The following is a 13,252-nucleotide window of genomic DNA, read 5'->3' as shown; positions in this document are numbered from 1 at the left end:
CATTTGCTTGTCCTCGAGGACAAGGTTCTGCACGGTGATGCCAGAGATGTAACTATTGGTAATAATGGGGTATTGAGGATGCAAGGTAGGATTTTTGTACCCCATGTTGATGGGCTTCGAGAGTTGATTCTAGAAGAGGCTCATAGTTCGCGGTATTCCATTCATCTGGGTGCTGCGAAGATGTATCAGGATTTGAGGCAGTACTACTGGTGGAGGTGGATAAAGAAGGATATAGTTGGAATTGTAGCTCAGTTCTTAACTGTTAGCAGGTGAAGTATGAGCACCAGAGACCGGGTAGGTTACTTCAGTAGACAGATATTCCGGTGTGGAAGTGGGAGCGGATCACTATGGACTTTGTAGTTGGGCTACCACGGACTTTGAGAGAGTTCGATACTATTTGGGTAATTGTGGATCAGCTGACCAAGTCCGCTCAGTTTATTTGTTTGTGTACTACTTATTTCTCAGAGTTGTTGGCGGAGATCTATATCGGTGAGATTGTTTGTATGTAAGGTATTTTGGGTTCCATCATTTCAGATAGAGGTATGCAATTCACATCACAGTTCTGTAGAGCCGTTCAGCATGAGTTGGATACTCGGGTGGAGTTGAGTACAACATTTCACCCCCATACGGACGAACAATCCGAGCACACTATTCAGATTCTTGAGGATATTCTCCATGCATGTGTGATTGAGTTTGGAGGGTCTTAGGATCAGTTCTTGACATTTGCAGAGTATGCTTACAACAATAACTATCAGTGCAACATTCAGATGGCACCGTGTGAGGCTTTATATGGTAGGCAGTGTAGATCCCCGGTGGGTTGGCTTAAGTCGGGTGAAGCTAGATTATTGGGCACAAACTTAGTTCAGGATGCCTTGGGGAAGGTTAAGGTGATTCAGGATAGAGTCCGTACAGCCCAGTACATACAGAAGAGGTACGCGGACCGGAAGGTTCGTGATGTTTCCTATATGGTTGGAGAGCGGGTTTTGCTTCGGGTTTTGCCTATGAAAGGCGTTATGAGATTTGGGAAGAAAGGGAAGTTGAGTCCAAGGTTTATTGGCCCTTTTGAGATACTGAGGCGTGTTGGGGTGGTTGATTATGAGCTTGCTATACCTCCCAGCTTAGCAGAAGTTCATTCGGTATTTCATGTTTTGATGCTCCAGAGGTATCACGGTGATCCGTCACATGTGTTGGATTTCAGTTTAGTCCAGTTGGACAAGGATCTATCCTATGTTAAGGAGCCAGTGACAATATTGGATAGACAGGTTAGGAAGCTAAGGTCAAAGAACATTGCATCAGTAAAGGTTCAGTAGCGGGGCCAGTCGGTCGAGGAGGCGACCTAGGAGACCAAGAAGGACATGCGTAGTCGTTACCCTCATCTTTTCACTACATCAGGTATGTCTTTATGCTCGTTCGAGGACGAACGAATGTTTAAGTGTACGATGATGTGATGACCCGGCCGTCATCTTAAGAATTTACGCCCCGATCCCCCATTAACTGCTTTCCCCAAGTTTATTTCTGCTATTTTGATTTGCCAGGATGTTCGGTTTTGAGTTTCGGAGAGTTTTGGGATACTTTGTCCTTAAATGAGAGCTCAAGTGTTGGAAAGTTGACCGTAGTAAGAACAATGTGAAGATGGATTCGGAATGGAAATCCGATGGTTCCATTAGCCTTGTTGGGTAATTTTGGGCTTAGGGGCGTGTTCGGATTGTATTTTGGAGGTCCGTAGCTAATTTAATCTTGAAATGATGAAAGTTGAATTTTTGAAGTTTACAGTTCGATAGCGAGATTTTTATCCGAGGGTCGGAATCGAATTCCAGAAGTTGGAGTAGCTCCGTAGTGTTTTATTTGACGTGTGTGCAAGATTTCAGGTCATTCGGACGAGGTTTGATCAACTTTTTGATCGAAAGCGTATTTTTAGAGTTTTTGGAATTCTTAGGCTTGAATCCAATGAGAAATAGGCGTTTTGATGTTGTTTTGTGCGCTCCGAAGGTTAGAACAAGTTTTAATGAGGTTATAGGATATGTTGGTATGTTTGGTTGAGTCTCTGGGGCCTCGGGTGAGTTTCGGGTGGTTAACCAGACCATTTCTTGATGTTTGAAGTTGCAAAAAAACTGCTGGTGTGTTGCAGACCAGTTGTTCTTCGCGTTCGCGGCTGGCCATCGCGTTCGTGAAGCGATAGGACGTGGAGCTGAAGGTTTAGCCTTTGCGTTCTTGAGGGAGGTCTCACGTTCGAGAAGGGCTGGGGCCTTGATCTACGCATTCACAAGAAGAGAGCCGTGTTCGCGATGGGTTGGGAGCTGAGCCTTCGCGTTCGCGAAGAAGGGGACTCATTCGCGAAGAAGGAGATGCGTTTGCGAAGAAGGAAAAATTGTCAACGTCAATTTGTGCTTCGCGAGCGCAAAGGTTTGACCATGTTCGCGATTAAGGGAATCCCTAGGAAGATTCTTAAAACCCAAAATCAAAGGTTTGAGCCATAATTCATATTTTGGACTTGGGAGCTCGGGAGATTGCGATTTTTTGAAGAGATTTTCACCTGGGCGATTTGTGTACGTAATTCCTATTCAGTTTAGACTAATTTCCATGTATCCACACTTAAATTCATCCTTTAATTTCGAAATTTTGGTGGAAATTGGGGGAAACGTTCTTAGACCAAGAAATTGAGTTTTGATTGGGGATTTGATATCGGATTGGGATAATTATGATACGGTTAGATTCGTGAGAGTGTGAGGATTCTGAAAATATAAATTTTTACCCGATTCCGAGACATGGGTCCGAGGGGTGTTTTGGTTATTTTATATAATTTCATGTATTAGCTTAGACTTTAATTGTAGAATCAGTTACTTGAAGTGTTACTCACATTATACAATTGAATTGAATAGATTTGGGCCATTTGGAGTCGAGTACTCGTGGCAAGAACATGGTCTCAGATTGATTTTGAATCGGTTCGAAGTAAGTGGCTTTTCTAACCTTGTGTGCTAGACTTTCCCCTTAGGATTGGTATATTTGGTAATTGAAATGCCTTGTACGTGAGGTGACGAGTGCGTACTTGTTCTAATTGTTCGAAATCCGATTTTCTTTATGTAATTACTAGTATGTTTCCTTTCCTGTCTTTATTAGTTGCACTATTAAGTATATTGTTAGCTTAGGAAAAGCATGTCCAAGTGACTTAATTGCTTTATTTGTTCAACCTGTTTTACCTAAATTCTATGCAGCATGCTAGGATAGAATTACTAGTTTGCCTTAATATGAAATTTGCCATTTTTGAATATATTTTCCTGTTGCTGCTGTGTATTTATTTTGGGACTACGGATGTGGAATTCCAGTAGCTCCCTCTTGTCTATTTATTTTGGGACTACGGATGAGGGATTCCGGTAGATCCCCCTGCATAGTTATATGGAACTATGGGAATGCACTTGGTAGATTCCCCCAGTACTGGGTATTTACATTTGGGACTACGGAACGGGATTCCGGTATATCCTCGCGCACTATGAGTTGGACTACGGGATGGGACCCCAGAAGATCCATTGGATATGTACATATGGTACTACAGGACGGTATCCTGGGAGATCCCCGATTGTTATTATTGGTGCTGAGCTGTAATTTTTCTCTATGTTTACCTTGTTTCTGTATAGTTGTTGTTGTCCTGTATATCCTGTGTTATTTTACTGTTGTACTTAATTATAATGTTTTGTTCTATTCTATTGACCTTATTATTTTATTTAACCTTAGTAGGGCCCTGGACTTCTCATCACTACCCAACCAAGGTTAGGCTTGGCACTTACTGAGTACTGCTATGGTGTACTCATGCCCTTTCTGCACATGTTTTTCATGTGTAGATCCATGTACCGCTACTCAGGCCTACCATCTTTGAGGGAGGCGACCACTATAGAGACTTCGAGGTACATCTGCCGCGTCCGCAGACCGAAGAGTCTCTTTCTATTCTAGCTGTTAGACATTGCCCTTCTGTATTTTCTTCCTTTTTAGATATTCTGGATTTAGACTGTTAGATATTCCAAAGGCTTGTGTTTCCGTGAATTTCTGGGTATTGGGATAGTGTACTTGGTTTTGAGAATGTTGTGTTATGTATGCCGAGCGACATTATAACTATTGTTTCCATTCAGCTATTTTGGTTTTTTGATTATTTCTTCTACAAGTTTCATTTATGTTCTGCATTTGTTAGGCTTACCTAGTCATAGAGACTAGACGCCGTCACAACAGTTCACGGAGGGCAAACTAGGGTCGTGACATAAATAGACTGCCACTATACAAAAATGATACAAATAGGATGGTCTTTGTATTATTTTTATACAATAAACTGTCACTATAAAATAAATAAACTAAATAGACTGCCAGTATACAAAACATATACAAAATAAACCGTCGCTATAGAACAAATATACAAAATAGACAAAAAATATCAATTGAATCCGTCGATAAATGGCTACATCCGCTCCTACTCAACAATGGTAGTACATTTTTTTATAAAGGCTATAGGGGACACTGATTATTATTAAGCATTAAAAGTAAAGAGAGTTATTATAGTGCTGGACTGATCTTATCAAAGCAGTCCCTAGTTTGTCTTTGCGGAAACTAAATAAAGAAAATTAAGATGGTTTACTCCAGAAGTGCTCGCCACACTCGATATTAGTATGTGAGTTTCAGTTGCTCCCAAACTTTGCTAGTGTGTGCGCCACTTGGTTTCTTTTGCGGTAGACATGCCTAACTTTTGGTTGGTTCAGAGCTTCTAACAGGAACCTGCAATCATGTAGAAGATTCCCATTAGCTTTATGTGAGAATTTCCATGCAATGATTGTAGTAATACCTGGCTATCTATTTCCTCTATAAACAAAATTATTTTTTTTGAACACAAGTTCTAATACTTTCAGAAGGGCAATTATTTCAGCTTGGATGGGGGATGAGGCCATTGTGTGGTAAGAGAAACTATCAATCCATTGACCTTCGTAGTTTCTAATGATTCCGCCTGCTCCTTCGTTATCAGAGTTTTTTTGGTATGCATCATATATGTTAAGTTTATAGATGTTGTGTGGTCGGGGTTCCATTTTATTAGTGTTTTGTTATCGTAAGACGTTTGAAGTTCTGATTTGTGAGACAGATATATTCCATAGCATACATAATTATTTTCCTAGTATCAATGTGGTGGAATCATTATTGAAGAGGTTATGGTTGCGGTTTAGCCAAATATGCCTAAGGATAATAGGGGTTATTATTGCCATTGTTTGGTAATAGGATGCTTTCATCTGATGTACTATTTTGTTTTATCCAGTCAAGGTGATTTAAAGATGTTGGTGGCCTGAGCAACACTCTCCATAAGGCCCACTAGACGAACAAAATCATCATGAAGCACTAGGGTGGCTATGAACCCCTCTAGAACCTGAGCTGGTCCGACAGGAACAGTCTGGGCTGGAACCTCATCATCAAAATCCACCCGAGGCTCTGCTACTGGTGCTGCTGCTCGAGCTCTGGGCTGAGCCTTGCCCCCGCCTCGGCCTCTGGCATGGCCTCGGCTTCGTCCTCTGCCCCTCATAGGAGCTGCCACTGGGGGCTCTTGCTGCGGCTCAGCTGAAGATACAGTGCGTGTTCTCGCCATCTGCGAGAGAATAGAATAGAAGAGTTCAATTAGCATTGAAAGAACAAAATTGCATGACTGAGAAAAATACAAGTGAAACTATTCCTAACTCCATAACCTATGGAAGATAAGTACAAACGTCTTTATACCGATCCTCCAGACTCTACTAAGTTTGCTCATGAATTATGAGACCTAGGAAACCTAGTGCTCTGATACCAACTTGTCACGACCCGGAATTCCTACCATCGGGACCGTGATGGCACCTAACATTTCACTTGCTTGGCAAGCCAAAGTTAGAGAGTTCACAAATCAACTTCAACAAATTTTTAATAATAGAATTTAGTTAAGTCAATCAAAAGCTAAACAGAGTTTGTGGAATATTATAAAACCTAAAGTAACTGAAACTTTTAGGATCTGGAGTCACAACTCATAAGCTACTACGATTTACTACATACAAAATCTGAAAGATATTACAATGTTCTGGAAGAAAAAACAGTAAAGAAACAAGTCTAGGAAGCTACTCTAGGATCTGCGGACGCCAGCAGATCTACCTTGGTCTCTCGTCAATCAAGTCCTGCTGCTAAACTCGGGGTCAACTCAAGCCAGTACCAAAATCTGCACAGAAAGTACAGTATCAGTACAACTCACCCCATGTACTAGTAAGTGTCGAGCCTAACCTCGACGAAGTAGCGACGAGGCTAGGACAAGACACATACATAAATCTGTGCAGTTAAACAATACATGAGCACAATAACAACTAGTAGAAGCTAAACAAATAATAACGGGAGGGGGGGAACATGCTAAGGGGGTTACAAGATAAAGAATCACAGAAGTAAAGAAATTTAAGTAGCTAGTACACCTTGAACCAGTAATAACAAGTAAACACAGCAATGGAAAATGCACGACATCACCCTTCGTGCTTTTACTCTCAACCTCACCAGATAATCAATAGAAACGGCACGGCATCACCTTTCGTGCTTTTACTCTCAACCTCACCATATTAATCAAATTAGAATGGCACGACATTACCCTTCGTGCTTTTACTCTTCACTTCACCAAATAAATCAAATAAGAATGGCACGACATCACCCTTTGTGCTTTTACTCTCAACCTCACCAAATGAATCAAATAAGAATAGCATGGCATCACCATTCGTGCATTAACACTCTCCCTCACCAAAACAAGGAACTATAATAATAGAGAGATAGAAGTGACAACAACAAGTCTTACTTTAACATTTTTTTCCCACAATATCGACCTCAACTTTGAGTCAATACCTAATCAATACCAAAATTCGTACATATGATAAGAACAATCAACATAACAATAAACTAGTCTATACATGGATAATATAATCATGGGAAGCTACAATTTTATGAATAAGACTCACTAGCATGTTATGACTCAACAACAACGCGTAAGTACTCGTCACTTCACCTATGTGTTGTACTCAACATTCAAACACATAGCAAATAGGCAAATAAGACCTAATCTCTCAAGGCAAGGTTAACCACGACATTTACCTCGCTCTGCGAGCCACTCAATGCTCAATTACCGCTTTTCCTCTTGTATCCACATCCGAACCACTCGTATCTACCCACAATTAACTCAATAACATTAATAATTGCTAAAGGACTCAACTAGAATACATGAATTAAATTTCCCAAACCTTCCCCCAAAAAATAAAAAATCAACCCCGGGCCCGCTTGGCCAAAATTCAAGGTTCGGAACAAAATCTATTTACCCATTCATCCCGAGCCCGAATATGGAATTAGTTTATGAAATTCGACCCCGAATTGAGGTCAAAGTCCCAATTTCCCAAAAATCCCTAATTCTACCAAACCCCAAATTCCTACCATGGAAATCCTAGATTTTAGGTTGTAAATTCATGAAATGCAACGGGTAATTGAAAGAAAATGGTTTGGAATCACTCACCAACACTTTGGAGAAGAAATTAGCTTGCGAGAATCGTCCCTAGGTCATTTGGCTTTTGAAAATCTGAAAGAATGAGCTAAGTCCCGTAATGCGATTTTAATAGATGGGCGACAGTATTCATCGCGTTCGCGAGGACATTGTCGCATTCGCAAAGGGCATCCTCCTAAGGACTTACGCGATCGCGGGAGGCACTACGCGTTCACGAAGGTTTAGCCCGCCTCACCTTCGCGTTCGCGAGACAATGCTCGCGTTCGCGTAGAGTTTCCTGGGTCCCGTGCCCAACCTAGATAGAGCTACGCGTTCGCGTTCGAAGGGTCGCGTTTGCGTAGAGCAACTCCCCTCAATGCTCCGCATTCGTGACCAGGGTCTCACGTTCGCGTAGAGTAAAATCCTCCCCAGCCCAGATTCCCCTTCGCGATTGCGAAAATGGCTTTGCGATCACGAAGCACAAAATAACAGGACACTAGCTGCAGCAAAACACACCAGATTTCTAAGTCTAAAATATCTCGTAGCCTATCCGAAATTCACCCGAGCCATCGGGGATCCAAACCAAACATGCACACAAGTATAAAAACATCATATAGACTTGCTTGCACGATCAAATCTCAAAAATAACACCTACAACTACGAATTTAGCACCAAATCAAATGAAATTCTCAAGAACACTTTGAAGTTCCTATTTTTACAACCGGACGTGCGAATCACGTCAAACCAACTCCGTTTCTCATCAAATTTCACAAACAAGTCTTAAATATCACAATGAATCTGTACCGGGCTCCGGAACTAAAATATGAACCCGATACCAATGAGATCAAATATTAAACAAATTCATAAAACCATTTAATTTTCTGATCTTCAATTTTCATAAAAAATTCATATCTCGAGCTAGGGACCTCGGAATTTGATTCCGGGCATACGCCTAGGTCCCATATCGATACAGATCCAGGGGACTTTGAAAATATGAGTCCGGGTCCGTTTACTCAAAACGTTAACTGAAGTCAACTAAATCAACTTTTAAAGGCAAAAATTATTATTTTCATCAACTTTAAACATAAAAGCTTTTCGGAAATTCGCCCAGACCGCGCACGCAAATCGCGGAGGAATAAAATGAGGTTTTAAAGACTTCGGAACGCAGAATCGAGTTCTAAAATATAAGATGACCTTTTGGGTAATCACACAAATGCGATATAACCTTTTGGTTAGCATAAATATAACCAAAGACCGGTAAAAAGGGAGAATAAGCACATTTACTGTGTATTCTTCTAATCTTTTTATTTGGGTAAAATTCGCTGTGTATACCTAGTCGTTTACAAACTAGGAATTAATGTAGCTAGAGATAAGTCTTTGGCACTTGAAGAAAAACAATAGAAAGGCATGTAAACTTAATTTGGAGGCTGATAAGGAGAAACAAGTTAGGTATGCCTAACTCACATAGCTAATACTTGATAATAGCCGCAAAAATTAAAATTCTACGGCTATTTGCAAAATTATAAAAATAATTTGCCACAAAAATTAAGTTGATAAAGTTAATTCCTCATTTTAGCTACAATTGCTAGTAATTGTGGCAATAACTATCAAAATAGCTATAATTTTATTGCTACAAATAAAATTTGGTAGCTAATCATAATTTTTTGCCACGAATCAATAGTTACTGTAGCAGTAGTTACCTCTTAGCCCCAATAAATTATTTAAAATAAAATATTGCAGCTAAATAAATATTTTTGCTTTAAGTTCTAAAAAGTTGTGGCAATAGTTAAATGATATAGTCATAGATTTATTGGTATAATTGAATTATGTAGCTAGTTCTTAGTTTTTTGCCACGAGTTAAAAATTACAATAACTATAGTAAATTTTTTAACCACAATAAATTATTTGAAAGAAAATATTGTAGCTAAATGAATATTTTTGCTTCAAGTTATTAAAAGTTGTGTCAATATAGGTTAAATTAGCCAAATGTTTCTTGCTTTAATAGAATTTCGTAGCTAATCATTTATTTTTACCACGAGTTGAAACTTAATATAACAATAATAACCTTTTAGCCATAATAAACCATTTAAATCAAATATTACTAAATAAATAACTTTTCTTCAAGTTCTAAAAAATCATGGCAATAGTCATTACGATAAAATGATATAACCACAAATTTATTGCTACGATAAATTTTGTGACTAATCATTAGTTTTTGCCACAAGGTAAATTTTCCGTCCTAGTAGCAATCTTCTAGGAACATTAAAAATTTGAAACAAAATTTTGTAGTCAAATAAATATTTATCTTCTTATTTTAAGAAAATAAAAATAGTTAGATAATAGTTACTACTATTTGTCATGAAAAAATCAATAGATACAAATTTAAAGTGACGATAAATTTACGAGTTTACTATACTTTAGTCGTACAGTTTGCAATAATAGTATTTTAACCACAATTAGTTATATGTACAAAATTTCATAAGTGAATAACTTTTTTTCAATGACAAAAATAATAGTTGATCAAACAATATCAAGTTATAAAAATTTAATTTTAACTGTAAAAGTTATATTTTTCCAAAATAACATAAACTATAGTAATTATATATAGTTTGAAGTATTAATAAAATTTAAATATGCAAAAGTTAATTTTAATAAACCATTTGTATGCCAACTTGTAGCCTCTAAACTTATTAATTTGCTTTATTTATCAAACTCATATTTTATTTTATTGCACCTTGTTAGTTTTGGACGTTAATTATATATATTTGGTGTAAAATTTAAAATATATTAACATTTGTGGAGAATTTATGTATGCCTGGTTCTTAACTATTTTTTTTTTATATAACTAGTTAGAGTAATTTCTTATATTTCGGTATTTATTTTTAAATAAGTCCTTATAAATTGAAGACTTTAAAATTTTTTAATAAGTACTTATATTTGCCTTTTATTCGTTTGAAAAGAAAATTTTCTTGCCTAAACGAAATGCCTATAAAAGAGCATATATTTGCAACAACAGTTTGCAGAACCTATCAAGTCAAATAATCCCCCCTTTAATTCCCTCCCAAAATGCAGTTCTTCAACTTCTTTTCCCTTTTCCTTTTTGTGTCATTCCTCTTTTTATTTAAGAAATGGAAGAATTCCAATAGCCAAACCAAAAGATTGCCTCCAGGTCCATGGAAATTACCTATTCTTGGAAGCATGCTTCATATGCTAGGTGGACTTCCACATCATGTCCTTAGAGATTTAGCCAAAAAATATGGACCAATTATGCACCTTCAACTAGGCGAAGTTTCTCTGGTTGTTATTAGTTCTCCTGGGATGGCAAAAGAAGTACTAAAAACTCATGACCTCGCTTTTGCAAATAGGCCTTTACTTGTAGCTGCCAAGATTGTATGTTATAATGGGACGGACATTGCCTTTTCACCTTATGGCAATTACTGGAGACAAATGCGTAAAATTTGTCTCTTGGAATTGCTCAGTGCCAAAACTGTCAAGTCATTCAACTCAATTAGACAAGATGAAGTTCATCGTATGATTGAATTTTTTCGATCATCTTCTGGTAAGCCAGTTAATGTAACAAAAAGGATTGCTCTTTTCACAAACTCTATGACATGTAGATCAGCATTTGGACAAGAATATAAGAAGCAAGACGAATTTGTAGAACTAGTCAAAAAAGTGTCACACTTAATAGAAGGGTTTGATGTGGCTGATATATTCCCTTCACTGAAGTTTCTTCATGTGCTCACTGGAATGAAGGCTAAAGTTATGAATATACACAATGAAATAGATGCCATTCTTGAAAATATCATCAATGAGCACAAGAAGACTTCAAAGAGCGATGGTGAATCAGGAGGTGAAGGTATAATTGGTGTACTGCTAAGACTTATGAAAGAGGGAGGCCTTCAATTTCCAATCACTAACGACAACATCAAAGCTATCATTTTTGTAAGTACTATATACTGCATATTTCTATCTTCATTATTAGTACTCCTTCTATTCTATTTTGTGGGACTTGTTTTTATTCTATTCCATAAAGAATGACATATTTCTATATAAGAAATAATTTAACTTTAAACTTCTTATTTTATCTTTAATGACATGTTTTTATAGCCACGGGAATTTCATGACATATTTAATACCACAAGTTCGAAAATCATTTCTGTCTTTCTTAAACTTTGTATCTAGTTATACCGTGCCATATAAAGTGAAATTGATGAAGCATTATGATTTATGTTTAATACTAACGTTCTCAAATTGCATAATTAATTTTTGTACTTAAAGAGTCACTTTAGTTAGCTTCCAATTAGGACAACTAATCTTACTTTCGTCATAAAATTTACACATTTGAAAATTACAACAAATGTTATTTCAATCACCACAACTTGGCATTAGGATAACGAAACAAGTAGCAAAATAACATGATAATTTTTTTTTTTGGGTTTTTGTCATTGAAAATTTAAAAGTTCCTTTAGGTGTAGAATAAAGGTAGTAGCACAAACGTAGTACAAATATGTTATTTGAATATTTCAGTAGAAATTTGTCATGAAGTTTGTAAGAGAAATGAATATTGTAACTTCCTCGAAAATGAAGGACCTCTTTGGTGGGGGAACAGAAACTTCATCAACAACAATTAATTGGGCCATGGTCGAAATGATGAAGAATCCAAGTGTATTTTCCAAAGCTCAAGCAGAGGTAAGAAAAATCTTGAGAGGGAAAGAAACTTTTGATGAAATTGATGTCGAGGAGTTCAAATACCTAAAGATGGTCATTAAAGAAACTTTCAGACTCCATCCTCCACTACCTCTTTTGCTTCCAAGAGAATGTAGAGAAGAAACAGACTTAAACGGCTACACTATTCCATTGAAAACAAAAGTCGTGATTAATGCTTGGGCAATGGGAAGAGATCCAAAATATTGGGATGACGTAGAAAGCTTTAAACCTGAGAGATTTGAACACAACTCTATGGATTATATTGGTAATAATTATGAATATCTTCCCTTTGGTAGCGGAAGGAGAATTTGCCCTGGAATGTCATTTGGTTTAGCAAATGTTTATTTTCCACTGGCTCAACTGTTGTATCACTTTGACTGGAAACTCCCAACTGGAATCAATCCAAGTGAACTGGACTTGACCGAGGCGCCTGGAGCAGCTTGTACTACAAAGAATGACCTACACTTGATCGCTACTCCTTATCAACATTGTCAAGAGTGATCTCATGGCGTCAAACCTTTTCTTAAAAGAAGAATCTTGCAATTGAATTTCGTTGTCAACCCCACCATTGTACTTTCTTCCTTTGCTGTTTTGGTATTTACCTATTTCTAATATTTTGTGTCTTCTTTCATATAGAAATATGCCACTATAGTTTTCGACACAAGATGTCCAATAAGATTTTCTGTTGTTTTTATATTTTGGAATAGAATATACTTACATCCTTGTATTATGAAGAGGAGATCAATTGATGGTGTCATCATATTCTGTTTGTATACTTTTGATCTTTTGGGCTATGTGAGATTTTAAGGTGGTGAATCTATTCCTTGTGAGGTAGGATTTTATTTACCTGTTTACTTTTATAATATGGATTCCTTATTCTACTAAATATGTTACCTTGTATACTTCAAGTTTGCATTGATGCAGTTTATATATGTACCTCCATATTTTCTTCATAGCAATTTTTAGAGCTGGTTAACTGAACAACACAATAAAAGCAAAAATGAACTAGTGATCACACTGGTCATCATAGTTATGATTGCTTATCAAAGAAAA

General features: G+C 37.4%; 1 protein-coding gene across 1 annotated transcript; it reads left to right on the top strand.

The window, feature by feature from the left end:
* The first annotated feature begins 10,499 nt into the window (after positions 1–10,499).
* On the top strand, positions 10,500–13,019 carry LOC107812969 (premnaspirodiene oxygenase-like). Its single transcript, XM_016638164.2, has 2 exons — positions 10,500–11,434; positions 12,080–13,019. The coding sequence occupies exons 1-2, from the start codon at positions 10,556–10,558 to the stop codon at positions 12,698–12,700; spliced, it is 1,500 nt and encodes a 499-aa protein (XP_016493650.2). The 5' UTR covers positions 10,500–10,555; the 3' UTR covers positions 12,701–13,019.
* The last annotated feature ends 233 nt before the right edge of the window (positions 13,020–13,252 follow it).

This window comes from Nicotiana tabacum, chromosome 22, assembly GCF_000715075.1.
Source record: "Nicotiana tabacum cultivar K326 chromosome 22, ASM71507v2, whole genome shotgun sequence".
In the NCBI taxonomy this organism is placed as follows: domain Eukaryota; kingdom Viridiplantae; phylum Streptophyta; class Magnoliopsida; order Solanales; family Solanaceae; genus Nicotiana; species Nicotiana tabacum.
Note: the sequence above shows the minus strand (reverse complement) of the source record. Positions and strands in the feature narration are given on the sequence as shown.

Bases quoted from the DNA above. Each gene is read 5' to 3' on its own strand.
- LOC107812969 (XM_016638164.2), top strand. From the start codon at position 10,556: ATGCAGTTCTTCAACTTCTTTTCCCTTTTCCTTTTTGTGTCATTCCTC. The intron at 11,435-12,079 runs GTAAGTACTATA...TCGAAAATGAAG, and splicing joins ACATCAAAGCTATCATTTTT to GACCTCTTTGGTGGGGGAAC.